The following is a 26,475-nucleotide window of genomic DNA, read 5'->3' as shown; positions in this document are numbered from 1 at the left end:
TTGTTGCCCCCAGTCTCACTGTACATCCCAGGACATGGCTTTGTTTGTTGTAGTTCTGATGGTTGGAATTTTGGGAGTACAGTTTGTTTTTATTTTTCTTGGGGTTAAACTGAGTCTTCCAGAAAGTCCCTTCACACCTTGATGCAGTAGTAAGGGTATCTTTCAGAGATCTGCTTTGTTAACGAGATCGATGACTCTTTTTCACTCCTTAACAACTCAGACAGACCTGGTTCTTAAACCTCTCATCTTGGAGGGAGAGGAGAAGGGGGGTCAAAGCCCAGAGCGTGCCCATGAGTGGCCCTGTGCACTGCCTGTATCCAGGGGTCCAAGCGTGAGGGGCATGATGCACTGCTGGGATCTACTTCTTGAGGAGCTTCTGGGAGGTTTTTAGTTACACACCCAGCTCTCGTAGACATTTTTTCATCTCTGCTTTTTCTCTTCCCTGGTTCAGCCATACATTTGAAGACCTACCCCTTGCCCCTCAGATGGCTCAGTGGCTGGTTGGGGAGACAGACATGCCAGGCAGTGACAACAGAGTGCCAGCCTGGCTGTGATAGCAGCATCCTCCAGGATAGGGCAGGAGGGGAGTAAAGGCAGAGAGCGGGGCCCCAGAGGTCAAGACACCTGCCCTGGTCTGCAGCGATGAGACTGGGTTTACCAGCCTGAATCAAGTTGGGAAAAGATACACTGACAAAAGGAACAGCATGTGCCTAAGGCAGGAAGGCAGAGGCATGAGAGTTTGCCTTTTGGTTTCCCCAGAGGGTAGTTTCCAGGGCTCTCCAGGGAATAAGGGGGAACGTGGGGTGGGAAGAGTGGGAAACGGGGCACAGAGCGCGTCAGGGAAAAAGTTGGAACTTTGTGGCCGGGGCTGGAAGCAGGAGGGTGCTGTGGTCAGATTTGCATTTTAGAAATAAAACTATGGCCCCCTGCCCTTGGCCCTGACGGGGTCCTGCTCTGGTCCCCACCCGGGCCTTTCAGGCTCTGATCTTTGGGGCCGGGTTAGCACACACCCATGTCTCTGGGCTGGCCCTGTGGCACCTTCAGGTCGGGGTGTGCAGGCCCTCCCTGGGCCTGGGCCGGGGTTGAGGGGGGCCGCTGTGACCTGCATGCGGGCAGCTCCCCGAGAAAGCTGCAGCCACAGACTCCCAGCTAGCTGCAGGAGACCTGCAAGCTGACGTAATCCCCGTCCTTTTCCGTCCAACAGAGCTTTTGTCCTTGTTGTTGTTGGCGGGGAGCATTCATCCCGGGGGGAGGCTGGAAGCTTTGCCAGCTCCCTTCTCATCAGGAGATTGCGATGGCGATATGATGAAAAATCCTCCGGTCTCCACAGCAACATCCCCGCTTATCCTCACAATGTCCCGAACAGTCTTTGCTTAATTGGAAGAGGTTCAGGGGCGCACCGTCAAGACAGAATCATTGGCAGCGAGTTCCTGGAAGTAGACCGCGTCACCTTCTTAACTTAATTGGATAATTCATTTTAAATGGGGCGTGCAATCACGACAGGAGAGTGTTCGTGGTAATTCGTATCTGAGATGGCCTGCCTGGGCCAAGATGCCTGGCCCCGGCTGAGTTCACCAACTCCCCAAAATAAATTTTACGAAGATAAAGTGATGTATTATTCTCTGTCGGAGTGGAAAAGGAACAAAAGTCCAGCCAGCCTTTGCATCCTGGAAATTTCTAGAAGACTTTTGTTGGTTGTGAAAGTCTGCGAGAGACCCATCCATCCTGGGCTCTGTTCAGAAGCCTTTTGTACCTCGACGCTGCCCCCCGGTGCCCAGCCCTGGATCTGAGGGTGAAGGGTCTGGTGTGTTTGTTAGGTGTCTTTTTTTTTTTTTCCCCCTTTCTGTCATGTCAGCTGCTCATATGGTCTGTAGTACAACAGATGGCAACTGCACCTTTGCTTGGGGGCTGAGGGGAACACCAGGGCCTTCCTGGAAGCTGCCTAGTGACCTGGGCGTAGCTGACTGCCTCGTGAAGAGCTTCCAGGTCTGGTCGCAGGGCCCCGGGACTTAGCAGCTGGCGTCGGCGGGGCCAGGCTGGAGGGGGGCACGGCGTGTCACTCGGGGGGGGTGCTGACTATCTTGCACATGCTTCCATTTTGCTAGCTTTGCGGTGTTACTCAGTGTTCCCCCAAATAGGACAGTTGCTAAGAAACACCCAGAGTCTTGGGAGTACCTTCAGCACTGTGTGGATGGGGCTGCTGGGCTCGGCCCTCAGCTGCCAAAGCTCCGGCGGCCTAGCCAAAGGCACTTACGTCAGGCTGTTGCCCAAGCCCACACTGGTTGCCGGCATGAGTGTTCCTGCTTCTGGGCAGCTTCTAGCTGCGGGAAAATTCAGTGGTTGTGTAGACAAACTGACAAAACCCGACATTCGCATCATGCCGCCCACCACCCACCTACCAGCCCAGCTGCTCCTCTGGGCGGCCTCCTCCTCCCCCACCTCCTGTTGGGCTCTCACAACCCTTTACCTCCGCTCCTACCCCCCACTTTGTGACAGAAGGAGAGGAAGCTCACTTGTAGGGAGGATTCATCTTGGGCCAGTGCCGTGCTAGATATTTTTACATTTATTGACTCATTTTCTGACACGTGAAACGCCTGTCGTCATAGCTGCTGATGGGCCCATAGTAGAGGTCGGATACGGGGGTTCAGGGAGGTTCAGTAGCGGGTCCAGGACGGAGCCCCTGGGAAGCAGCAAGCTTTCTGACCCCGTGGCCTGTGCTCAGGGTAGTGAAGGGGGGCGGATCGCCCAGCTACAGAGCCTTGGGGCCAAACTTGAATCCCCCATTCCTAATATTGCTGATTATCACCCCAAGGGCAGGCAGAGAGAGGAGACCAACCCCGGGTGTTCAAAATGACAACGGAAGAGCTGCTGGCGGCCTGCTCTGAGCCCAGTGGGCCTCTGGCAGCCCCAGAAGTGCCCACCCCCTTCCCACAGGCCCGGGCCGGGCACCCCTCTGCACCCCTCTGCACCCCTCCGCCTGTGCCGGCCCAGCCTCCTGCAGCCTCCTGGAGAGATTCCAAAGCCCCTGCCACGGTCTGGGCCCGGCCGCTGGCCGCCCTCCTGGCGTCTCCTCACACCTCGGCCTCCCCTGGGCGCTCCCCCCATTCCCCGCTTCGCCTGCCTCCGTGTGCGAGCGCCGCGGGTCGAGGGCCCGTCCTCCTTACCGTTCCCAGTTCCGCACACCCCCTGGCATGCAGTGGTGCCAAATAAATGAGGGGTGGCCCCGGGTTGGACGAGCATGGCCCCGGGTTGGACGAGCATGAACCCAGCTGATGAGTTTCTCTGCGGCATGGAAGGAAGTCGGTCCTCTGGGAGCGTCAGTGCTGCGAGGGACCCCAGAAGGACCCCGCATGTCTGGCTTCAGCAAGTGCGGACTGAAGTGGGGGTGGATTTTCAAGAAAACCGGTGGCGGAGGCGGGGTGAGAGGGTGCCGGCGGCCCTGCCCAAGGCTCGCCCGCCCCCTGCCCGCAGGGCACGCGCCAAGCAGGAGCGGGGAACAGGTTTGCACCCAGAGGCCTCTCGTAAAAATACCCTCGAGTGTTGAAAGGGAGCCGGCGGGGAGAGCAGAGCCTCAGTCCAGGAGGAGCAGCCAGGGCCCAGAGAGGGCGAAGAATGCTGGGGTCCCTGGTTGGGGGCCACGGGCTCCCGGGCCTGCAGGCCTTGTGGATGGCGCGGTTGCCCCGGCTCGGGCTGGGAGCCTTCCAGGGCGCCGGGCGCGGAAGGCAGGGGGTTCCCACTGCGGCAGCCGTGCTGGGGAATAAAGCGATGGCAACCCCCAAACCACAAAGAAACCTCCCCCGGGAGGCAGCCAATTCTAAGGCCGAGTTGGAGCTCTTTACTGGCAGCACGTTATTCTTAGAAGTTGGAAGCGGGGTGTGGGTGTGTGCGTGTGCAAGAGTGCACGGTGCAAACTTCAGCTTCAGACGGAGGACGCCCGGCTTCACCTGCTCGGCGCCGCGCCTGTGGCTGCGCGGGTGGCTAAGCCGCGCCGGCCTCGCTGCCCCCTCCCCGACACAGGAGCCAGTCGCCTCCTAGGGCTGCTGTACCAGCACCACAAGCCCGCGGCTCAGAGCAACAGCAGCTATCCTCTCCCGGTCCTGGAGGCCAGGAGTCCAAAGTCCGGGCGTCCGCTGGGCCATGCTCCCTTTGAAGGCTCTCGGGGAGCATGCCCCCCTCCCTGCCTTCCCCGGCAGCCCCCGCTGTCACTTCCCTCCTCCTGTGCCCTCTTCCTTTTCTTCTGGTCCTGAGGACTCTGGGCATCGGATTTCATCCCACCTGAATTCCGTGATGATTCCATCCCGACATCCTTAACTGACCACATGTGCCAAGATGCTGTTTCTAAATAAAGTCATCTTCTGAGTCTCTGGGAGGAAATGAATTTGGGGGCGGGGGGTGCATACTGTACAACTCACTACAGGCAGGGCACAGACAGTCCCAGGGAGAGGCAGCTCCCGTTGATGGGGGTGGGGGGTCCTTTCAAAGCTGCTTCTTAGGGTGGCAGGTGCGAGGTGGGCCTGCCCACAACAGGTTTGTAGCAGAGCTCAGTGTGGCCCCAGGGGCTCCATGTCCCCTTGGGTTTGATGGCAGGGAATGAGAGGGCGCAGATATCGGCAGCAGTCCCATGTTTCCAGGACAGGGGCCGGATTCACTTCCTTTTCTGTTCCTCAGAGCCTAGCAAGGAGCCTTCCATACGAGAGCGTCTGAAACGTTGTTGAAAGAATGCTTGCTTGTTGCAGAGGAGGGACTGGGAGCATGACTCCTACAGTGAGTACTTGTTCTAACTTTGGAGAGAGGACAGTCAGGTTTTGTGTCAGGAAAGAGTGAGTCAGACAGTGGTCTGGACGGGAACCCAAAATGAGGAGCCGAAGCAAGGGTGTTGGCTGGGAACCATGGCCCGGAGACTCGCCTCTGCTACTTACTAGTTTGTGAACTAAGCCTGGCACTTCATCCCTCATCTGTAAAATGGGTATCAGAGTGTTGTAGGGATTACGTGGGCTAACCTGTAAGCCCTCGGGAAGCTATAAAGCGAGGCACCCATAGAAGGAATTTAGATTATTTGAGGGGTGCCTGACTGGCTCAGTCAGTGGAACGTGCAGCTCTTGATCTCAGGGTCATAAGTTCAAGCCCCATGCTGGGTGTAGAGATTGCTTAAAATATGCAGTCTTTTTTTTTTTTTAAGAAAGAATTTAGATTATTGGAAGGCAGACCACAACGAGCAGACAGTGGTATAGTGGGGATGCCATGTAATTAGATCATTGCTGGCTAAGTGGCGTTGCCCTGGGTGAGAGGTTATGTTTTGAGGATCTGTATGAGTACGGCACTGACATATATTGATTTTTTGGGGAAAAAAAATTACCCCGTGCAGCATTTTTGTTCTGCTTTTAGAGGTGAGCAAACCAAGGCCTGTAGAAGGTCAATACCCTTCCCAAGGTCAGAGGAAGGAGAGAAACTGGGATGCGAACCTAGGTCAGTTCACACAGTGCTGGTTCCGTTTAACATCTGGCCCATCCAGGCTCAGGCCTGTGGACACTCAGAGATGCTGTGCAGTGCTCCCCGTGCTCCCCTAGGAGCACGTCCGAGGCTCAGCAGGGGCCACGAGCAGGCTGTGTATGTGGCTGCCAGTTCCTGCTGTTTGCCAGTCACCCTTATCTCCCGAATGTCACCCAATTCAAGGTGGGCTCTTGATGTCTGGTCTGCTGCAGTGGGTCTGCCCCGGGCCCCTGGAGCATCATGCAGGGTGACCCAGCAAACCTGGCACCTCCTCTGCCCTGGGGGTAGACAGAGGCAGTTCTATTTCCAGGCACAGAATAGACCTGAGGGAAGGCCAGTCTCCTCGGAGGAGCTGGAGATGGTTCCTGAGCAAGGACCTTGCTTCCTGAGCACAAAGCTGGTTTTCCCGGGCTCTCCGCAGTTGGCTCATGATGGCTCTGGAATGCGAAGCCTGTGGTCCTGGCCGCTGGAGTCGAACAGCAGCCTGTGCACCAACAGCAACTGCTTCTGGGCGGGCAGGGGAGGGGTGGGGGGAGTGACAGCGCTCCCGGCCTGGCTCTCTCCAGAGAACTGGTTTAAGCCTTGGCTTCACCAGTTACAAGCTGTGGGGTGTTGGACTACTGAGCTTTTTAGAGCCTGCTTCTTTTTTGAAAAGAGGGAGAAAAGTGGGGCAGGGGGCTTATTTTGACAACCAGTGCATATTAAATGCACGCTATTTATTTATTTATTAAATTTATTTATGATAGAGAGAGAGAGAGAGAGAGAGAGAGAGAGAGGCAGAGACACAGGCAGAGGGAGAAGCAGGCTCCATGCACCGGGAGCCTGATGTGGGATTCGATCCCGGGTCTCCAGGATCGCGCCCTGGACCAAAGGCAGGCGCGAAACCGCTGCGCCACCCAGGGATCCCAAATGCACACTATTTAACGTGAAGATGCAGACAGGTGAAAAATATTACCAATCACTGGCAATCCTACCATCTTTAAGTTTTATTATACATCTTTGGAGATTAACTTTTTCTTCTTTTATTTAATATATATATTATATATATATTATACATACATAGTTACATATATAGTTATTCTGCTAAAATAACAGAAGCATTCCATGAGTGCAGGTGATGTTCTTTTTAAGGCATGGGGCAATATTAGCGATATATTGTCCTCTAAAATAGCTACGTGGTCTTCCACTGTAAGGCCCTCCCGTTATGTAACCAACCCCGTGGCACAGGAAGTTGGGTCTAACCTCCCCATCAGCAGCCTTGACTTCTTCATCTTTAGAATGGGTTCCCAGAGCTCGTCTTGCCCGCAGGTGGCTGTGCAAGCATAGCACACTGTAGGCGCTCAGAAACGTTGGCTTCTTTCCTTGGCCCCTTCTGGCCACAGGTTCCTTTCACGTTAGAGTCTCTACCACGGTGAGATGAATGTGCTCAAAGCAGGTCCATCCGTCCTCTCCTGCCCAGGGATCTTGGTGACAGGCGCCCAGGGCCAGCAGCCTGCGTTGCCTGCTTCCCTTCCTGCCCTGCGAGGCCAGGGGGAGTGGAGGGGATCAGCTGGGGGTCTGGGTAGTGTCCCCTGCACTTGCCGCCTTCCTGATAAAGCCGCCGTGGCCTTCTGGGTGGGACACCCAGATTTCATGTCTGCTGCCCCTGGGGCTGGTCCCCCGCTCCCCGAGCCCTGAATTAATCGGAGTGTGTGAGGTGTCCTTCAAGGCACATGGCAGGCGCTCGCCATGCGAGGCGTGATATACTGAACGCCTGGTGTCTATTTTTTGGCTGAACCCAACTAAATAAAACATCATGTTTCCCTCGTTGGTCGAGATATATAAACCAGATGTGATTCTGTCTGCCATACGCCCCAGCTTGGTTCCCAGGACTGCGGACAAAGAAGCAGAGATAAGCACAGTCTCTAGGAGGTTTGATGTTGACTACTCATTTGTCTCTGGAGTGGCTAGAGGGTGGATTTTTTTTTAAAGATTTTATTTATTCATGAGAGACACACAGAGAGAGGCAGACATGGAGGCAGAGGGAGAAGCAGGCTCCCTGTGGGGACCCCGATGTGGGACTCGATCCCAGAAGGGATCACGGCCTGAGCTGAAAGCAGATGCTCAGCCACTGAGCCACCCAGGCGCCCCTAGAGAGTGGATTTTGTGTGTGGTTTTGTTTTTACTTAGATGGGATAATAAAAGAAGTAGCAGTAGTAGTAGTAGTAGTAGTAATAATAATAATAATAATAATAATAATACTCCTGCTGTGTATTGTGGGCTCGTCATGTGTGGCTGTCTCAGGTATGCTGCTGTCAGCTTTATATGGATTACCTCATTCAATCCCATGAGGCAGGTGGTAGACCAGTCCCCATTTCATAGATGGGGAAACTGAGGCACGTGGCCGCCCAGAGATGGGAGTGGCAGTGGAACTCAGGCAGTTGGCTCTAGAACCATCCCTCCTAATCCCAGTGGCAGCCTTCGTGAAAGAGTCAAGTGGGTATTTATGGAAGGGTCTGCACCACCCTGTCCTCTGCAGCCCCGCGCTGCCCCTGCCGCGGCCCCTGGGTGGGGAATGGGTTGGGCTGTGAGGAAGGCGCTCCTCCACCACCTTTCCTGACGTTTCTCAGTTCTGAGAACCAGAAAGGGGGGTTGCAAAATCGGAGGGCAGGAGTCCTGCAGTCCCTGGAAGGCCTCACGTGGGGGGAAGGCGAGGGCGCCTATCCAGCTGGCCAGGGGCTCCTGCCGGGCCCGGGAGCAGCCTGCGGAGAGACGGCAGCTGCGGTAAGAAGCCTGAGTGCTGGGAAGTCCAGTGCGTGACCTTACATCAAAATTGGGGTGCCAGGGCAGAGCCAAGGCACGCAGCACCAATTTTGCGGAGTCCGCACGCGGGCAAGGGAAATCCAGGCTGTTAAGCCCTCCCGGGAGGAGGGGGTTGTAGGCTTCTGCCTCTGGCCGTCGGGCCGTCCTGGGGTTTTCAGCTTGGCAGTGCCAACAAGGGAGCGCATGCAGTTTTGCCCCGGGACACATTCAGGTGGAGGCGCGCCGGGCTGGGGCCAGGAGGACGGCGTCTCCGGCAGAGCCTCGGCTCTCCGGCCTGGGTCGGGGCTCCTTACGGTGAGGGTCCTGCAGACATGCAGCTCGCCTGGGGTACCCGAACAACGTGGGCACCCAGGAGGTAAATGGCGTTCCCCGAGCAGCCCACCGTTGCCCGGCCCTGCGAGTCGAGGGCTCCCGTAGCCAGGAGACCCACTCCGGGTGCACTGCTCCGTGGCCCCTTGTTTCTGCCCCGCGGCCCGAGAAGGAGCCGGATGTGTGCACACAGCTGTACACACACCCGCGGGCACCCCTGTTTTCTTTTTTTTTTTTTGGCACCCCTGTTTTCACCGGTAATGCCTGCAACGTGTCCGGGTAAGTGGCAGCCCTGAGCCGGGGGAGAGGTGCCCCGCCGTCCGCGGACCCTTGGGCCCCTGTGATCCCCGGGCACTAGCCTGGAGGTGGCAGTGCGGGCCCCAGCTGTGGTGTCGGCAGGTCCCTCCCTCAGGAGCCCCCGTCCCTGCTGCCGGGACCCTTGGCGAGGTGTCCCAGGAGGCCACCCTGGGAGTGACACACTCGTGGTGGGACAGAACGAATAGGGAGACCGAGCCGCATGTGGAGGGAGGCAGACGTGCACGGCTGTTGTCAGAAGCCCTGCTGGCGAAGTCCCTGAGCTCGGGGACACATGCAGCAGGGTCAGGCCACCAGGTGACTGGAAGCGACACACCGTTGCGGGGCTGGGAGGAAGGGGTGAAGACGCGGACTTTCTGTAAATCCTTGGTCGCCTTTCATGGGGAGAGCCTGGCCCGGCGCTCCTGTGCCTGGGCGGCCCCTCCATCCCGGCGGGGCCCTGGGACCAGGCCACCCGTGCCAGCTTGTGGACGCAGGGGACGTGCGCCCTCCGCGCCTCAGTCTGCCTGGCTCCCAGGCGCCGATCATGCTAGTTCCCGCCTCTCAGAGCATTAAGTGAGGGAACGGTGGTCGGGTTCTTGGGCCACAGCCTGAGCCGTGACACGTGCTCAGCAGCTACTACCTGGGTGTCCTCCGCGAGCCCCCGGAGGGGCAGACCTGGGAGGGAACCTGCCTTCGGGGACACGGAGACCGGGGTCCGCCTGGCACCTTGCACCCCCTCTATGCCCAGCCTCGGTCCTGGAGGGTCCAGCTTGTCCAGGGAGCCACATCTGCCCCATTTCTCCTGCTGGACCACACCAGCAGGGCCCGGCCCGGTTCTTTCCAAAGGCTCCTTCCTCCTCGCGGTCAGCTCCCGGAGTCCTCTCCATCCTCGGCCCTGGGACCTGTCCCCAGAAAGCCCTGCCGGGCCCCCCGGCCGAAGCCGAGCGCAAGGTCCGTGGCCGAGGCCCCGGTGTACCCCGAGGAGGCTTGCAGCCTCGCCACCTGCGCCCTCCACTGAGGCCCGCAAGCACGTCGGGTAGACCCTGAGAGCCTTCTGCGAAGTGCAATAAGGGAAAGACGAACACTGAATGATTTCACTTGTGGGATCTAGAAAAGCAGAAATCTGGGGCACCTGGGACGCGGACTTTCGCGGTTGAGCGGCTGCCTTCGGCCCAGGTCCCGGGATCTCATGAATAAAGAAGTAAAATTTTAAAAAATAAATAAAAAAGCAGAACTCCTACAGAGAGGATAGAGTGGTGGTTGCGGGGGGCTGAGGGGCAGGGAAATGAGGAGGTGCTGGCCAAAGGTAGGAACTTCCAGCCACAGAATGAGTCCGTCCTGGAGAGGCGAGGCATGGACAGTGACTGTGTTAATACCGTACTGTGCACTTGTCAGCTGCCGAGAGAGTAGACCATAAATGGGGCCGCCGCCGCCACCGCAAAATAGTAATTACATGAGGTGATGGGTGTGTTAACTAATCTTACGGTGGTAAATATTTCGCAGTGTACACATGCATCAAATCTTCATATTGTACATCTATAACTAATGATGTTTTGTTTTAAAGATTTTATTTATTCATGAGAGACGCACAGAGAGAAGCAGAGAGACAGGCAGAGGGAGAAGCAGGCTCCCCATGGCGAGCCCGAGGCAGGACTCGATCCCAAGACCCTGGGATCATGCCGAGCCAAAGGCAGATGCTCAACCACTGAGCCACCCAGGCGGCCCAAACTTCATGATGTTATATGTCAATTATATCTCAGTAAAGATGGGGGAGGAAGAAGATTCCTCATGTTCTTTTTTTTTTTTTTTTAAACAGCTTCATTGAGGTATATAATTCACAGACCATCCCATTGACTCATGGGAGGTACACAATTAGTGGCTTTGAGTATATTTCCAGAGTGGTGCATCCAAAACCACAGTAAATTTTAGGACATTTTCCTACCCTTCCTCCCAAACCCTTACTTTTTAGTGTCATCCTCCCACAGCACCTCCAAATCCTAGGAAATGACTCTCTTGTCTCTATAGGTTTGTCTATTCTGGACATTTTATAGAAATGGAATCAGTCACGTACATGGCCTTTCTTTCACTTAACACAAGGCATTCAAGTTGCATCCACGCAGTTGCATGTGTCTGTATGTCCTTCCTTTTTATGGCTGGATGATAGCCTATGGTTTGAATATACCACATTTTGTTCATCTGTCAGTTGATAGTCATGTAAGTTCTTCCTCATGTTCTTTTTTTTTTTTTTAAGATTTTATTTATTTACTTATTTGAGAGAGCGAGAGCACACAGGTGAGCCAGGGGAGGAGTGGAGGGAGAGGGAGAGGCAGAGTCCAATTGGAGTGTGGAGCCTGATGCGAGGCTTGATCTCACGGCCCTGAGATCATGACCTGAGCAGAAATCCACTGCTCAAGGCACCCAGGTGCCCCTTCTTTATGTGAACACATCAAAGCCCTGCTCTTTGAGACGACTTTTCAATTCCCAGTCACTTTTTCAGGAGGGAGGGGCCTTTTTGTTATTTTTATCACAGCCCCAAATTACTCCTTGGTTTGCTTATGCATATAGCCCCTGCTTGGACATTATATTCTGAATACCCAAAATAAAATTAAAGGTTAAAATTAGAGGTTTTAAAAGAAACTTTATGGGGTCTTTGGCTCAGGTCATGATCCCAGGGTCCTGGGATCAAGTCCCACATCGGGCTCCCCACTCAGCAGGGAGCCTGCTTCTCCCTCTCCCTCTGCCTGCTGCTCCTCCTGCCTGTGCTCTCTGTCAAATAAATAAAATCTTTAAAAAGAAAAGAAACTTTACAAGAAGTGCCTGGAGAAATGATTGAGACCATACAGTTTCACTTTTCTTCTGTGTAATTATTTATTTTTCAATTTTTACTTATTTACAAATTTATAAAAATTAAAAACTTGTACTTTTTATAAATTTATAATAATGAATTTTATCATTTACTTCTTAATTATTTATTGATCTAATCATTCGGTCCGTTTTGATAGATGTCCAAACTGGCTGAAGACAAAAATAAGGTTTTTACGTAGAGAGAGAAATATTAACGAAAACCAGAAATATGACTAAGAACCTGCCCTGCGTGGGGCAGCACCAGTGACCCTTTATTTAGCCCCGTTGTGCCAGGAGTGGACTTCCCCCAGGCCTGTTGTCTATCCATGCCCGGTGGGTGCCCACAGAGGCTGCCAAGGAGGCTGAGGTGGAACTCCTGAGTTTGTAAGCGGTTTTTGGCTTTGCTAGTGATGAGTGTGCAGTTGCGGTCAGGTGGGGGTAAATGGCACTCAGTGGGTTAAATCGCGGGCCCCAGCACCAGGATGCCGGGCCCTACAACTGTTCAGTGTTGCACCTAATGTGCTCAGGGGTGGGAGCCTCCCGTGTGCTGGTGCTGAGCAAAGGTTCTCCAGGATTTGCGGTACTGGGATTTCCGGTGCTAGATGGGGACGTCGTGTGTCCCTCCTGAGGGACTCCTGCTCAGAAACCTCAGGGGCATAGTAACCGTGCCCTCCCCTCCTGACTGCTGGGTAAAGTCACCTCTGGGATTTGATGATCTGTTTAAGGAGGAAGCGTGCACGTGGGCATGCTGTAAGGTAACAAGGGGGAGGCAAAAACATAATATGCTTAGGTTTATGAGCTGAACCACGATCACAAAAGGAACATCAAAATTTAATTACATTTAGCCTCTGTGGTATATTGGAGAGTTGCTAAGAGAGTCGTAGAGCCTAAAAGTACTCATCACAAGGGGGAAAACGTTAAACTAGGCGCGGTGACGTATGTTAACTCGACTTGTGATCTTACGCGGAACGCCTGAAACTGATGCGGTGTGACGTGTCAGTTGCGTTTCCATTTTGAAATTTCACCCCAACTAAGGGGTTCTTCGGCGCTCTCCGCCTAAATTTTTTGTGGAAATCTGAAAAAGCTTCAGAATGAGAACATCTTGGTGGTTCTTGATGCTCAGTCCCCATCTCTGAGCTTGCTGAGCTCAGGTCGTAGGTGACGCCCCCCACCCTCCAGGACGGGTGAGTATGAGAACAGATCAGAGCTGGCGCACAGCACCTGGTATCCAGTAAGTGCCCAACAGGGGTTCTAAAGTTCTCCCCTAAGTGACTTTTTTTGTTTTTGTTTTTCTTTACACTGATACCCAGGTCTGTTTGCAAGGAAACATCCTGAGTCCCTTCCCCACAGGATGGCGCCGCCGCCAGCTCCTTTGTACCCCACAAACATCTGATAGATACTTGCTGATGTTCCGATGAAACAAACCTCAGGGGCAGTTGACAGTCTTTCATACGAAGTCCATTCTCCCAAAGGGGTTCGGAAACTTTCGCAGTGATTAGTGGTGTTCATTTCCGTCCTACCGTGTGAGGGCTGGGGCCATAGCCTGAAGAGACAGAGTTCGATACCAGCAACCGAAAATCCTGCAGGAGTGATGTAAATCTTAAAAGGAGACAAGTTGTTTTTCCCTCCAGTGGCTTTCTTGGCAGAAAATTAAAAAGGGGGAGAAAAGGTTTCACGACTTAAGAAAACATTGTGGTGGCTGCTGATAATAACATTTCTGTGAAGCGATCCAGCTTCCAGAATGCTTTCCTGTTATTATTTCGTGGAACCCTCACAGGCCCCAGAGGCGGGTCAAGGCCTAAGCACCACGGGGGGCTGAGCCAGGGCGGCCTGTGTCGTGCACCTGCCACGCGGCTTCCCAGCCTTAGTCAAGCGCTCTCAGCTGATTTTTCTTAAGTTTTCAGAGGGAGTCTCCTAATCTAGCGTGGAGGCGGCCGTGGTACCTTCCCTTTCAGATTGGTCGCCGTGCAGATGATGTGAGATGATGCAGGGCACGGCCGGCCACGTGGTATGGGCACGGCGAAGGGTGACCGCTCGGCGTTGGTTATTAGGCGCGATGACCCTACGTCACCGATGACGACGGAGACTCACCATCGGCGCCACCAGCAGGGCTGCCAGGCCAGGCTGAGGCCTCCTCCTGCGGCTCCTGCCAGTGGATGCCCCCCCCATCCCCTGGCGACAAGTGTGTCCCCCCTCCCTGCTGCACTCATCTTTTCACTGTTTCCTCCTCTGTTCGCAGAACATCATCAAAAAGGTGATTGGACAGAAGTTTGTGTACAAGTTTGTCTCTTTCCCGGAGATCCTGAAAATGGACCCCCACGCGATGGAGATCAGCCGGGAGAGCCTTCTGCTGCAGGACAGCGACTGCAAGGCGTCCCCCGAGGGCCGGGAGGCCCCCAGACATGGGCTGTCAGCCCTCAAGAGCACAAGCCGCAACGAATACATCCACTCAGGCCTGTACTCGTCCTTCACCATTAATTCCCTGCAGAACCCACCTGAATCCTTCAAGGCCATCAAGACGGAAAAGCTGGAGGAGCCGCCGGAAGACAGCCCTCCCGTGGAAGAAGTGAGGACTGTCATCAGGTTTGTGACCAATAAAACCGACAAGCACAGCAGCAGGCCCGTGGTGCCCCTGCCCTCCACCTCGGAGGCCTTCCTGGCCTCGCCGGCCTCAGCCAAGGTCTCCTCCTTAATGTTGCCAAATGCCGCCAGCATTTCGTCCACCTCGCCCTCCTCGTCTCGGTCCCCGTCCCTGTCCCCCAGCTCGCCCCTCCCTGCTGAACACAGAAGCCTCTTCCTGGAGGCCGCCTGCCATGACTCCGATTCCCTAGAGCCCTTGAACCTGTCATCGGGCTCCAAGACCAGGTCTCCATCTCTTCCCCAAAGGCCAAAAAACCTAAAGGCTTGGAAATCTCTGCACCCCCGCTGGTGCTGTCCGGCACCGACATCGGCTCTATCGCCCTCAACAGCCCAGCTCTCCCCTCGGGATCCCTCACCCCAGCCTTCTTCACCGCACAGGTAAGAGCCGGCCCTGCACGGGGGAGGCACCCTGACTCGGTGGCAGAGCAGAAAGGCAGGAAAGAGCACGCAAAGCCACCTCCTCTGTCCTACAGAAGGTCATCTCAGGGCCCGTAGGCCAAAGTCACAGTGTGACTGTGAAGGGAAATTACTTTTCCATCCCCAGACCAGGGCGTCCACAGGAGAAAAGGTTCGGGGTAGTGGCTACGGTGCAACGCCTCACTGGTTTCCTGCTTCTAGTGGCTGAAAGCCACCATGCGCCCTGGCCATCAAAGCAGGTGCAAACAGTAGTTTCCCAGGGAAGGTCGAGCAGGCCAAGTGACATTTCATGAAGGCATTTGGGCTTTAGGACTGATTTATTTATTTATTTATTTATTTATTTATTTATTTATTTATTTATTTATTTTAGAGGGGGTGAGAGAGGGAGATGGAGGGGCAGAGAGATAATCTTAAGCAGGCTTCACGCCGAGCGCTGAGCCTGACGTGCGGCTCCATCTCACGACCCTGAGCTGAGATCAAGATGCTGACACTTGACCAACCCAGCTGCCCAGGCGTCCCTGGGCTCAAGGGAATTTTTATGACGGGGTCCTCTCTGGGGGCACTTGAGGAGTGGCCCTTTGCTTCTGCTAAGGAGGTCGAGGTTGATCCTGCCACTGCCGCCGTCGGCGTGGGTCTGCGCTGCCCTGCAGTCTCCGGCAAGAAGCGGAAGGCTCCCCCCGGGCTCCCCAGGAAGAGCGGCGCTACCCTGAGAAAACCCGGGTCCCTGTACGGAGAGGAGAGCAGGCTGGCCCGCGGGATTAGAAGTTCTCCAGGGTTACGAGCGCCCACGAGAAGGCGGCCTTTCCCTCCAAAGGCGATGGGAAGCCGCTGCTCCGGGGCGGGCGCTGGCGGGCCGACTCCCGTCCCTGCGGGTGGTGGCTCGGGCCGCGGCCCGGGGCGTGTGGCCGTGGATGCTCGTCCTCGGAGCCGCTGCCCTGCGCTGTTAACGTCGCGGGGTGATGCTGGGGCCGAGAGGCGGGGGCTCCTGAGGGGCCGCGGCGTCGTAGGGGTTCCCGCCTGCCGGTCGCTCGCGCCCCTTCCGTTACTCTTCACGCGGGCCACCAAGTCCACACGGTTATGGCCCACTGAGGTCCACGAGGCGCTGAGGCAGAGCAGCTCAGGCACACAGCTAACAGCGGGTAGAGGCAAATCTGAACCCAGCTCGTCTGTTCCAGAATCCATGCTCTTCAGTAAAATGTCATTGGCAGGAAAACACCTGGTTGTCCCTGATCGCAGCCGTCCGTGGAGTCGGCCCAACAAGCGAGGGCAGCTCTTGGCCGTTCTCCCCTCTGTGGCTGCTCCCAAACTGTGGCCCAAAGAGCCCGTGTCCATCAGGCTTGTGAGCTGGTGGTACTGAGGGTGCCGCCCCGGCCGGGAGGGCTTCGGGGCTCAGTTACCGGCCCGAATGAGCATGGAGGGGTTTCTCAGGCATCTTCTGATCAAACAAAACCATCCTGTGACTGGGGGCCGCTCAAGAAGTGGCTCAGAAACAGCGGTTCCTGAAGCAGCTGAGAGAAGCAACTGGAGAAGTGGGCCAGGGTGGGCCATCTGAGGATCTCCCTCCCGCGGCCTCCTTTGTGTTTACTGGTCAGGTTTAGGGAGGCCTCAAGCCAGACTGGGGCCAACTCTGATTCCCGTGTCTGCCTTCTGGGTGCGGGTGAGCCTGTTTCACCATCTCTGAACCCATGCCAGTGCTGTGGTCTCAGGCGAGCAGCTCAGGCCGGCCCTGGGGTTTTGAACCTGCACTCGGGGAATTTCGGGTGGCTGTGCTCAGTGGGACTGAGGGTGGTATGGCTGGGCTGAGGGGAGGAGGGACCTGGACATGAGGTGGGGAGAGAGTGCGGGTATAACCTCAGGAGACCGGCCTAAAACAGAGGAGGGGAGAGCATAGGAAAGCTGGATGCTTTAATGGAGGGCTTGGGCCTTGGGCAGACCATAGAGCATGGTCCTCAGCCCTGAATGGTCCAGGGCTTCCCAAGGAGAGAGAGGCTAAGGGTTAAAATCGATGATTTTATTTGAATTTGGCCAGCTCCAGAAGCCTCCAGAGATAGTTGTCTTTTGTTTGAGGATTTGTTTCTAACCCCAAAACAGCACTGTCATGGGTTCTGTTGGCGTCCACGAGAGACTGAGATTTGTGATGTCTGTTGGTACAACAAAATATTAAACTGACATCCTGATTTCCTCTCTTTTATTTTCTAAAGCCTGAGAAAGACTTAACTACTATCTCAAATTACCAAATCAATCTGCAAGTACTTCCGGTTGAGCGGCTCATGCACATCCTTTTTAGTCAGTAAATGGTTACTATGTTCATTTGTTCATTCGGGAGATAACTGTTAACCACCTCCTGTTTGCTAGTGATTGTGGGGTATACAGAGGCGGGCAAGATAGTTCCTGCTCTCATGAGCTTATAGCTTGCTGTCTGGTAGGTGAGGAATGTGGGGAATATAACTTAGGGGGGGGATGTGAAATTGCAGAGGTCCCTGAAAACTAGATAAGGAACTCAGACTTGATAGGAAACTAATAGCTTGCTGGGGTTTTAAATCAAGAAAAACAAAAATTTCTACTAATATCTTTCAACAGGTAATTATCAAGTAGTATTTACAAATCATTGCAAGAATTTCAGAAGTCTATATAGCGCCTATTTTCAAGACCGTAGGACCTAGCCAAGAAAAGGCATACAGACACCCAGGAGCACGGGGCAAGAGTCAAACACATAGTGCAGAGAAGCTCACATCAGGAAAAGAAGAGGGCAAAGATCATTTAGTTCATGAGAACTGAGCACCTATTACATGTAAGCTGCTGTGCTTGGAGCTGGGGATACGGACATGAGTTAGTCAGTCTCTGATCATTAGGAGCTCATAACTTGCCTTAAATTGTTTAATATGCTATCCCAAATCAGTACAAAAGAAATACTAAGGAGGAAGGCATTAATTTTGCTGGGGCTGGGAAAGGATGTTGAGAGGGCTTCATGGGAGGCATGTTCACACTTGGGTCGGGTGTTGACGGATCAGTAGCAGTCCATCTGGCACATAGGGTGAGCAGGGCATTGTAGCCAGAGGAGCAGCTTGAGCCAAGCCACAAAGATGTGAAATAGCTTAGTATATTAGGGGCAGGACAGTAATTCAGTGAGGGGTGGGGAGGATAAATTCCAAAGGTGAAAGGGTGGGAGATGGGGCTGAATGACATAGAGTTCTTTTAGAAATCAACCTGATGACGGAGATTGGGTTGAGGTGAGGCTGGAACCAGTCAGGATACTGTTATATTCCAGATGAAAGACAAAGAGGATCTAGATCTGAGGTGGTGGCAGTGGGAGGTGGTCCCAGGAGACAGATCTGAGAGACACAGGACCTGGTGACTGAACCAAGTGTGAAGGTGGTAGGGGAGAGCTGGGAGCTGAATATGAGGGAGGAAGAATAAGCTCCTGGTGAAAGGTTGGTTACAAGTTCATTTTGGGCCATGTCGAGTTCGAGAAGCCTGTAGGACATGAAGGAGCAAACATCCAGCTAGAGCTGTGGCTAAGGAGTTTGGGACTGGAGATAAAGTTAGGGAGTCACTAACACGGAAGCGTGCTTAAAATCATGGAAATGGATGAGATCACCTATGGAACAGATCTAGCCCAGGGAAGTATGGGCTAGGTGGTCAGGGAAGTTCTGGAATGAGTGCTAAAGAACTTGTAGGTTGGAATCCTATAGTGTTCAGGACCTAGAAGCAAAGTAGGAGGGTTCATAGAGAGAAATTAAGCAGCATATGATGTCAGGTTATCGGGGAACCTAGAATTGTGGCTAAGGAATTTTTCCCCCTGAAACTGAAAGAATTTCAAGAAACACAGTATCTTAGGGTGACTGATTTGGTGGTGGTGCTCAGAACAGATTGGAAGAGAGACCAGAGGTATGTGGGCTGGTTTAGGTGGCATTTATTGAATGCCATTTCTAAGGTGTTAGGGCCGTGAATGCAGCAGGAATGGAAAGAGAGGGGGGCATAAGAGAGTCGGTTCCAAGAAGGATCCACAGGCCGTGTCCAGAGGTGGTAGCAAGTGGGAAGGCATTCTGCATCTCAGGGACTAGGATGCTGGGTTGGAGACAGGGCTGTGAGTCCAGGGATCATGTCTTGTTTGATCATTGTATTTCTGGCACCTGATACCATGCACTCAGCCAGTATTTCTCGAGTGGAAAAACAGGTGGTATTGTTGATAGAAATGGAGGAATCGTAAGAAACCCTAGATTTGGAAAGAAAGGGAGAAGTTCCAGTTTGAACATGTGGGGCATTCCAAGTGGACACGTCCAACAGGTGGCATGTGAGGGAATGTACCTAGAACCCCAGCTTGCTTCAACTCATCACGTATTTAGAAACTTGATACTGTAGGAGGAATAAAGATGAGCAAGGTACCTTAAAGGTGACAGAAAGAGGTATAATAAGAATATGCAAAGTACCATGCTAGGAGGCAGAAAATGTGAAGGAAGAAAGTGGTTATAAAGTGTTATAAAGATTCAGGAAGAGGAGAAATGTCATATTTTGAAAGAAAAGCAGAGGAGTCTCCTTTGGGAGGTCAAGTTTTGATGGGCAGAGGTAGGCAGAGGAGGGAGGAGGAGGGGGTCTGAGGGCCTGGCCGAGGCAGAGGGCCATGAACCAGGGCACTCGGAGGGGCATGTCTGGGCAATGCCAGCTCACCAGGTTTAGCTCAAACAGGCAGCTTTGTAGGCGACTCTGTATTGTGTGGAAGATCTGAGTTGAAAGGGATGAAATGAGATCCTGGTCGGAAGGTCTTTCCCCTTGAACATCACTGTCCTTTGCCTCGGGTCCTAGGGCATCTCCTTTCCCTGCAGCTGATGATCAGGAACTCCCGGTCTGCCGTTCAAAATGGCCCATTTGCTAAAATATTTTTTGGTGAAGGCAGAGGAAGCATGCATTTTGCTTGTGGCTTCTTTCTTTAGCCTCCAGCCCTTAGGCTCAGCCCCCCTTGCCTGACTCTAGGAGCTTGCGGAAAGAGGCCCTGAAAACACACTTTACTGCGGACTACCCAGGGTGGGCATGAATAGGGACATTCCTTAACAGAGCAACCAAATAGTTTTCTTTACAGCCACAGGATCTTCAGGGAGAACAGAGACGGGAGGGAGGAGAGCGAATGAAATCACTTCACAGTATTTATTTGCATATATTATAAAAGATATTCCAAATGTATTAAACATGCAAAACAGAGGACTACTGTATTCTGAGTACATCCTGTATCCCTTAGAAACAGATGTGCAAACATCTCACATCCAGACCTGGGTACATATTTTAGACTAAAATAAAAATTCTACACTTCATGTATTGCTCACAGGATGAAAAAGGAGGGGATGTTTATTTATGGCCATGAATAAGAGAAAGATGTTTTGTAGTCTAGAAGACTTAGGTCTCTTTTTTTTTTTTTTAAGACTTAGGTCTCTTAAGAGCTTTGGGACCTCCCCGTTGGCAGGTAAAGTGGGAGACCCTGAGCACCGTGGTTTTTGAATGTTAATGTGGCGTGCTGTGGTTAGAATCTGATTCTGGAGTAATGTGCAAACACGGTAGTTCTCTCATGACCTGGGCTTGTGGACTTGACCTAATATGAATGAGAGGAGCTTTGACGGTACCGGCTGACCTGACTGGTCTCAAAATGCTGAGTACTTCTGGGTTAGACACTGAGGATTTCTCCCATGAACACAGGAGATTCACTAAGGAGGCCGGGTACACTTGAACATTTCTGGAGCATTTGCTCTGTGCCGGACACGTATGAAGAGCTTATTTCATCTTTCCCATTTTATAGCTTTGGAAACTGAGGGATAGAGAGGTCACGCAGGTCAGGAGTGGTGGTTGTGAGATCGGAACCCTGACAGAGCCCGTGCTGAACCATTAGGTCGTAGTCATCAGCCCAGATGGCCCGGTATCTTTGTGAAACTGCCTTGGATTAGAAGTGGGAAGCTTATCCCAAACATGTATTTATCCTAGTAACCTCATAGGTCATTTCATGTGTAGGAAATGCTGTGGAACCAACGACTCAAATGACTTGGTATAAATCAGTTTACCTTTCAGCACCTTCACAGTTTGAGAACCTTTGGATGTTTGTCTCCTTTTCGCTGAACAGAGCAGACCTTTCAACTTAGGTTTATGCCAAGAGTTCTTGATAATTAACGAAGCTGCTGAGGCCAATTCTAGGAAAAAATAACACTTCAGCATCCAGCGTGATGCAATCTGCAATGCTGGCGCCTGTGCTGTGGTTCTTCTTACACAAAGCACCTTATTGACATCACAAAACCACTGAGGGGGCTTCTAGTCAGCAAAGGTGCAAAACCACCATGGGCCAGGGAGTTTGCCTCAGCTGAGAATAAAAGCCATGCAGACATACCAGCTGGAGCAAGTTGTTTCTTCTGTGCTCTAGCTAGCTTGCAGGCCAGGACCCCTGCTGTGTGTGTGCAAGCAAAGGCAGTCCTTGGCGCTCTCCTGGGAAACCCCACAGTTTTGGCTTTACACGCAATCTAACAAAGAATTTTTTCCTCTTCCAAATCATTGCCAGGGAGATGAATTCTCATCAGCCCCACATCCGGAGTGCAATCTGGAAAACCCAGTTCAGAACTTTTGAAGAAGCTGCTAACAGGGTATTTTAACAACAGATCCTAAAATCTTAAAGGGCCATTGATACCCACAAAAGTGAAGCTTGAGAGGCCCTTTTAAAAATGTATTTGTAATGGATGTCCACTGTAGGAAAATATAGATTAAAAAAATTAATAAAGCCCCTTCATGGAATCTCATTTTGTATACACTAGATCTTGTTTAATGTGGGAAGGGAAACAAATTGAAGAAACCATCTGGACAAAAGTTGCTCTGAACTTGAGTCTTATAACTAGACTATTTAGGGAAGGTAACTCGTCCATACTCTTCTCCTTTATGAAATTGCTAATACAATAGCACTGAAGAAAATTCAACTGTGTGCAGCCTTGCAGAAATAACGTTGTCAGATTTTCCTAAAACGGGAAGGCTTGTTTCTTGGTTCATGGCTAGTGCCTGGCCACATTGCTGATCAGGGCCAGAGTCAGGTGACACCTTTATCACAATCTGTGTGTGTGCTTTCTTTCCCAGACACCAAATGGATTGCTCCTGACCCCGAGTCCACTGCTGTCCAGCATACATTTCTGGAGCAGCCTTAGTCCCGTTGCTCCACTGAGTCCTGCCCGGTTGCAAGGGCCAAACACGCTGTTCCAGGTGAGCATTTAGAAATCAACGTTTAAACATCAAGCTTCTAAGGGATGTTTCCCCAGTAAATCCTGCAAAGGTAACAAGAGTTCTGCCCTACGTTTGGTTAAAATGGTAAGCTTCCAAAGGGAGTGCATGAGGCTGCAAAAGCCAGCCTTCAACAGCAGACATTTTCACTGAGGCAGAGGTGGCACATCATGTCAGATATCCACAAATAGAACAATTAATTCTTGAAGTATTTGGGTATTTTCATGGACTATGAAAACTGGAAATTTATTAAGGAAAAGGGACTTTAAAAGAATTAAGCCACATACTGACATCACTTGAAATAGACTGAAAAACAGTAAGGCATGTCTCCACGCTGTTAACAGAAAAGCTATCTGTATAATCCCGTGAACCATAATCAAGTTTTCCTTGTTCCATCGTAAGAAAGGAGCATTTGGTTAAAAACTAAGTCTTAGCTGTTTTATCTTGCACAAGTCCCGTTACTAGGTAGACACACTTATTATTCATTCATACACTAGAATCTTGCGATAGCACTGCCTGCGATCATGTGGTAATCAGTATTTCCTCCTTGAGACTCTAAGACTGTTCTTCACAAAGAGATTACTAAGAGAAGAATAGAAACGGTCCTAGGGACAGGGGTGAAGCAAAGCTGGGGTAAGTGAAAACCCCCTCAAACTCTAGCCTGCCCCCCAGTGCGGCTCACCCAAGCTAGTTGTAGTTCTTTTGCTCCTGTTGCATCTAGCACTGACCACTCTGTGTTATGATTGCCTGTTCACCTGGCAATCTCCCCCACTAGACTGTGGGCCCCCAAGGGGCCAGAACTGCATCTTGTTTATTATGGTGCCCTCCCCACCCCATGTCTGGCATATTGTGTGGCACACAAATGATGCTTAGTAGTTACCACTGAGCAGATACCTAAGAATTCACCAAGAAATTGGGACACCAGGCCGGCTCAGTTTGTAAAGCATGGGATTCTTGATCACAGGGTCAGGAGTTTGAGCCCCACATTTGGTATAAGGGTTAAAGAGAGTAAGAAATGTCTGACTTAAGTGTTAAAAAGATCAGGTATCTGTGTTTTTGAGTTGGTCATTTTGTTTGTCCTCCCTGCCAGGAGCTATACATGCTGGGATTTAGGGTCTCGGAAGAAGGGTGGAGCTAAAGAGGTTTTGATTGCTACCTTGCTTCTCTGGTTTCCTAGTAAGGTTGAGGTAGGATATGACTGTACGTCTCTAGGTAATCAGGTTTCTCTCCTGGCCTATCATCACAAGAAAACTGAGCTATGGTCAAACACAGCCAACATGTGGATTCTTAGCCCTCTGAACTCAAGCAGGGAAACAAACTAGAACCAGTGAACAAATGTAGTACTGGGAAAGTTCTAGATTAGTAGTGTTTTGGTGGAGAGCTGAAAGACCTTATTTCCTCCAGGTATTCAGATTGGAGCAGCAGTACTTCGGCATCAGAGCTGCTGAGTAGAGCATGTGTAGGGTAAGCTCTATGGACACAGGGACTGCAATAGTACTCTGGTCCTAGACTCTAGCAAGGCCTCTGTAGGGTTCTCTGGGTATTTGTCAGTAATGAATGGATTCTCACTGCCCCTCTTACTGGGAATTCTTCCACTGACTGGTCAGGCCTTGGGGATCTCCAGGGAAGCCATGGAGGGAACTGTTGTTAGGGAGTTCTTTGGGATCCCTTGCCCTAGATGCTAAGCCTCTTCCAGCCCATCACTTCTAGCAGTAGCAGTGGCTGGTGAACATAGCATTTCCACACATTTGCAGGCTATTCGGAGCTCTGGGTGTTGGATCCACGTACCCCTTTCTCTTCAGTCACTGTTGTAGACTAGTGGCTCTTGAAGATTAATGTGCAACAGAATCAGCTTGGGTGGTATGTTTAAAAAGATTTTGCTGGGCCCCAACCCCAGAGTTTCTGATTTAGAAGGTAGGTGTGGGACGTGGCCTGATTATGACATCTTTTCAAGATCCTAGTGATGCTGCTGCTCCAGGAATCCACTATGAGAACCATAGCAGACCAATGGTTCCTAATTTATAACTGGAATTCTGCAGAAGAAATTGCTGCATTTTTTAATTTCACAAAATGTACCGATTACCAGAGCCATTCAAAAACCATAAATGGGAGGTAGGAATGGGGAATACAATCATGTTTAGATCGTTGGCAGGGCCTTCTGCCCTCTTTATGTGACTGGGTCCATAAAACTAAAGAAAAACTTTGTACTTTTAAGACTATTACTCTTCCTATAAGAGTAGTTGTGAAAGAACTTGAAATTAGCAGTTTTTTAAAACATAGTAAGAGGAACATTTGAAATTCAGATTATCAGCAGTGCCCCTTTTATAAACTATTAATTTTATTCAAAAATAAACCTTTCATATATACTGTATATGTATTGGAGGACGAAAAGAAGTACACTTGGGCTACAATAAGTGTTAAATGATGTTTGGCAAATTTCCTGTTTTAAGGTAAGGAAAGAAAAGGTATTGGCCTTTCTGGAAGAGGTATATTTAAAAATGAGATTGGTCTGAACAATTTGGCATTTTGAGCTTATCTACAAGATGTCTGTTCCATTTTTGAAACCAATTTTGATGAAATTTGGCATCAGTACAGATATCATCTTGAAACAAGGCAGAATTAAGTCTTCAATTGAAAATGTTTTCTGGGTGTTGTAGTTCGAATCTAACCCAGAAAATATTTGCAGTGCTGTTACCAGGGATTGTAGGGAAATATACAATATGGAACTAATTGATCTATAAGCAAAACATTATAGGAACCCAATAGGGTATAGTTTTCTAGCTGGGGACTAGATGAAGGCTCCAGGGAAGAACTGGCACCTGAGCTGAGACAATAAGACAGGATTTTGGCAGAGAGAAAAGCACCTTCTAGATAATGTACATGATTTGGATATGCAGGTACACAGTCTGTTCAGGAAGGGACTGGGTGATTAGAAAAGCACCTGTGAGCCTTGAATAGTATGTCCACCGTATTCTCTTAATTGATAACCATGGAAAACTTTCTTAGCTGGAGATAAATAGTATAATAATATCTGTTTTGGTTTTTGTTTTAAAGATTTTTGAGAAAGAGAAGATAAGGGAGGTGATGGACGGGGGAAGGTAGAGGGAGAGAAGCAGGCTCCTGTGCCAGCAGGGAGGCTGACCCAGGGCTTGATCCCAGGACTCTGAGATCACGACCTGAGCAGAAGGCAGATGCTTAATCAACTGAGCCACCCAGGCACCCCTAAAATCTCTATTTTAGGAAGATATTGTTGATCCCAGTGTGGAAGAAGGACTGAAGAGAAAGGAGGAAGTGTAGGGTGCAGAAGATATGAGGAATATTTATACTACTGCGAATACTGAGGGGAAAATCATCTTCTAGAATAGTAGAAATAGGAATATATTTAAAAGACATTCCAGAGGTAAAATTGAGACTTTAGTTTGATTTGAGGAGATTAGGAAGAGGCAAAAGACTTATGTGATTAAAAGATTGAACAATGTCTAGAATACATTAGCTCTCACTCATAGCATTTCCAAAGCACTTTTCATGGCTTCTCAAATACAGCTGATCCTTGAACAATATGGAGGTAGTTGACTACACCCCTTACAGTTGAAAACCCATGTTTAACTTCTGACTCTTCAAAGCCTTAATTACTAGTATCAGAAAGATTTCTGGTCAATATTAGGCTAACAGGGACGCCTGGGTGGCTCCACGGTTGAGCGTCTGCCTTTGGCTCAGGGCATGATCCCAGAGTCCCAGGATCGAGTGCCATATGGGGTTCCTTGCATGCAGCCTGCTTCTCCCTCTGCCTCTCTCTCTGTCTCTCATGAATAAATAAATAAAATCTTTTAAAAAAAATAAAAGATAAGGAAACTAAGGCTCAGAGATGTTGCTCAATTTACCCCAGACCACACGACATTAAGTGGCAGAGCCCTGATTCAAGTTTAGGGTCATATACCTATCACCACTCTCACTGACTTAAGAGTGAACATGGAATAACAGGTTTTTGGTGAAGATGCATTGATGGGGATTTCTGACATGCAGGATAGGATTGCTGAGGCCAATATAGGAGAAAGGAAGCTGGGAACAGAAGTTTGGGAGGAATGTTGCAACTGAAACAATTGGACGTGGGGAGTCAATAAAGATGAAACATGCCAGAAAAGCCAAAGACAAACTACAACTGCTTGTATAGAAATAAAGAGCAGAGGGCAGACATCAAGAATATACTTTTTAAAAACAGTAGTATTAACAAAATCTAAAGGTGATTCTTTTGAAAACACCAATAAGATGGACAAAAAAACAAAAAGAAAAAGATTGCAAATAAGAGAATGAAAATTCAAAGCCTGTTCTTCATCCTGAGTTCACTCTTAAGTCAATGGGGATAGTAATTAGGAGCATGGATCTTAATATATTGTTAATGAACAGTATGCAAACAGATTTGATAACCCAGTTGAAACGGAT

At 51.0% G+C, this 26,475-nt stretch overlaps 1 protein-coding gene across 1 annotated transcript in view; it reads left to right on the top strand.

Moving 5' to 3' along the window:
- Positions 1-26,475, top strand: part of ELK3 (ETS transcription factor ELK3) — a 66,887-nt gene that overhangs the window by 33,661 nt on the left and 6,751 nt on the right. Inside the window, 3 exon segments of the mRNA XM_055336487.1 lie at positions 13,982-14,618; positions 14,621-14,760; positions 21,895-22,017. Of these exon segments, the coding sequence (XP_055192462.1) occupies positions 13,982-14,618; positions 14,621-14,760; positions 21,895-22,017 (900 nt within the window).

Source organism: Nyctereutes procyonoides, unplaced genomic scaffold, assembly GCF_905146905.1.
Source record: "Nyctereutes procyonoides isolate TBG_1078 unplaced genomic scaffold, NYPRO_anot_genome, whole genome shotgun sequence".
NCBI lineage: Eukaryota > Metazoa > Chordata > Mammalia > Carnivora > Canidae > Nyctereutes > Nyctereutes procyonoides.
The sequence above is the reverse complement of the archived record's forward strand: the minus strand, read 5'-3'. Positions and strand labels throughout refer to the sequence as shown.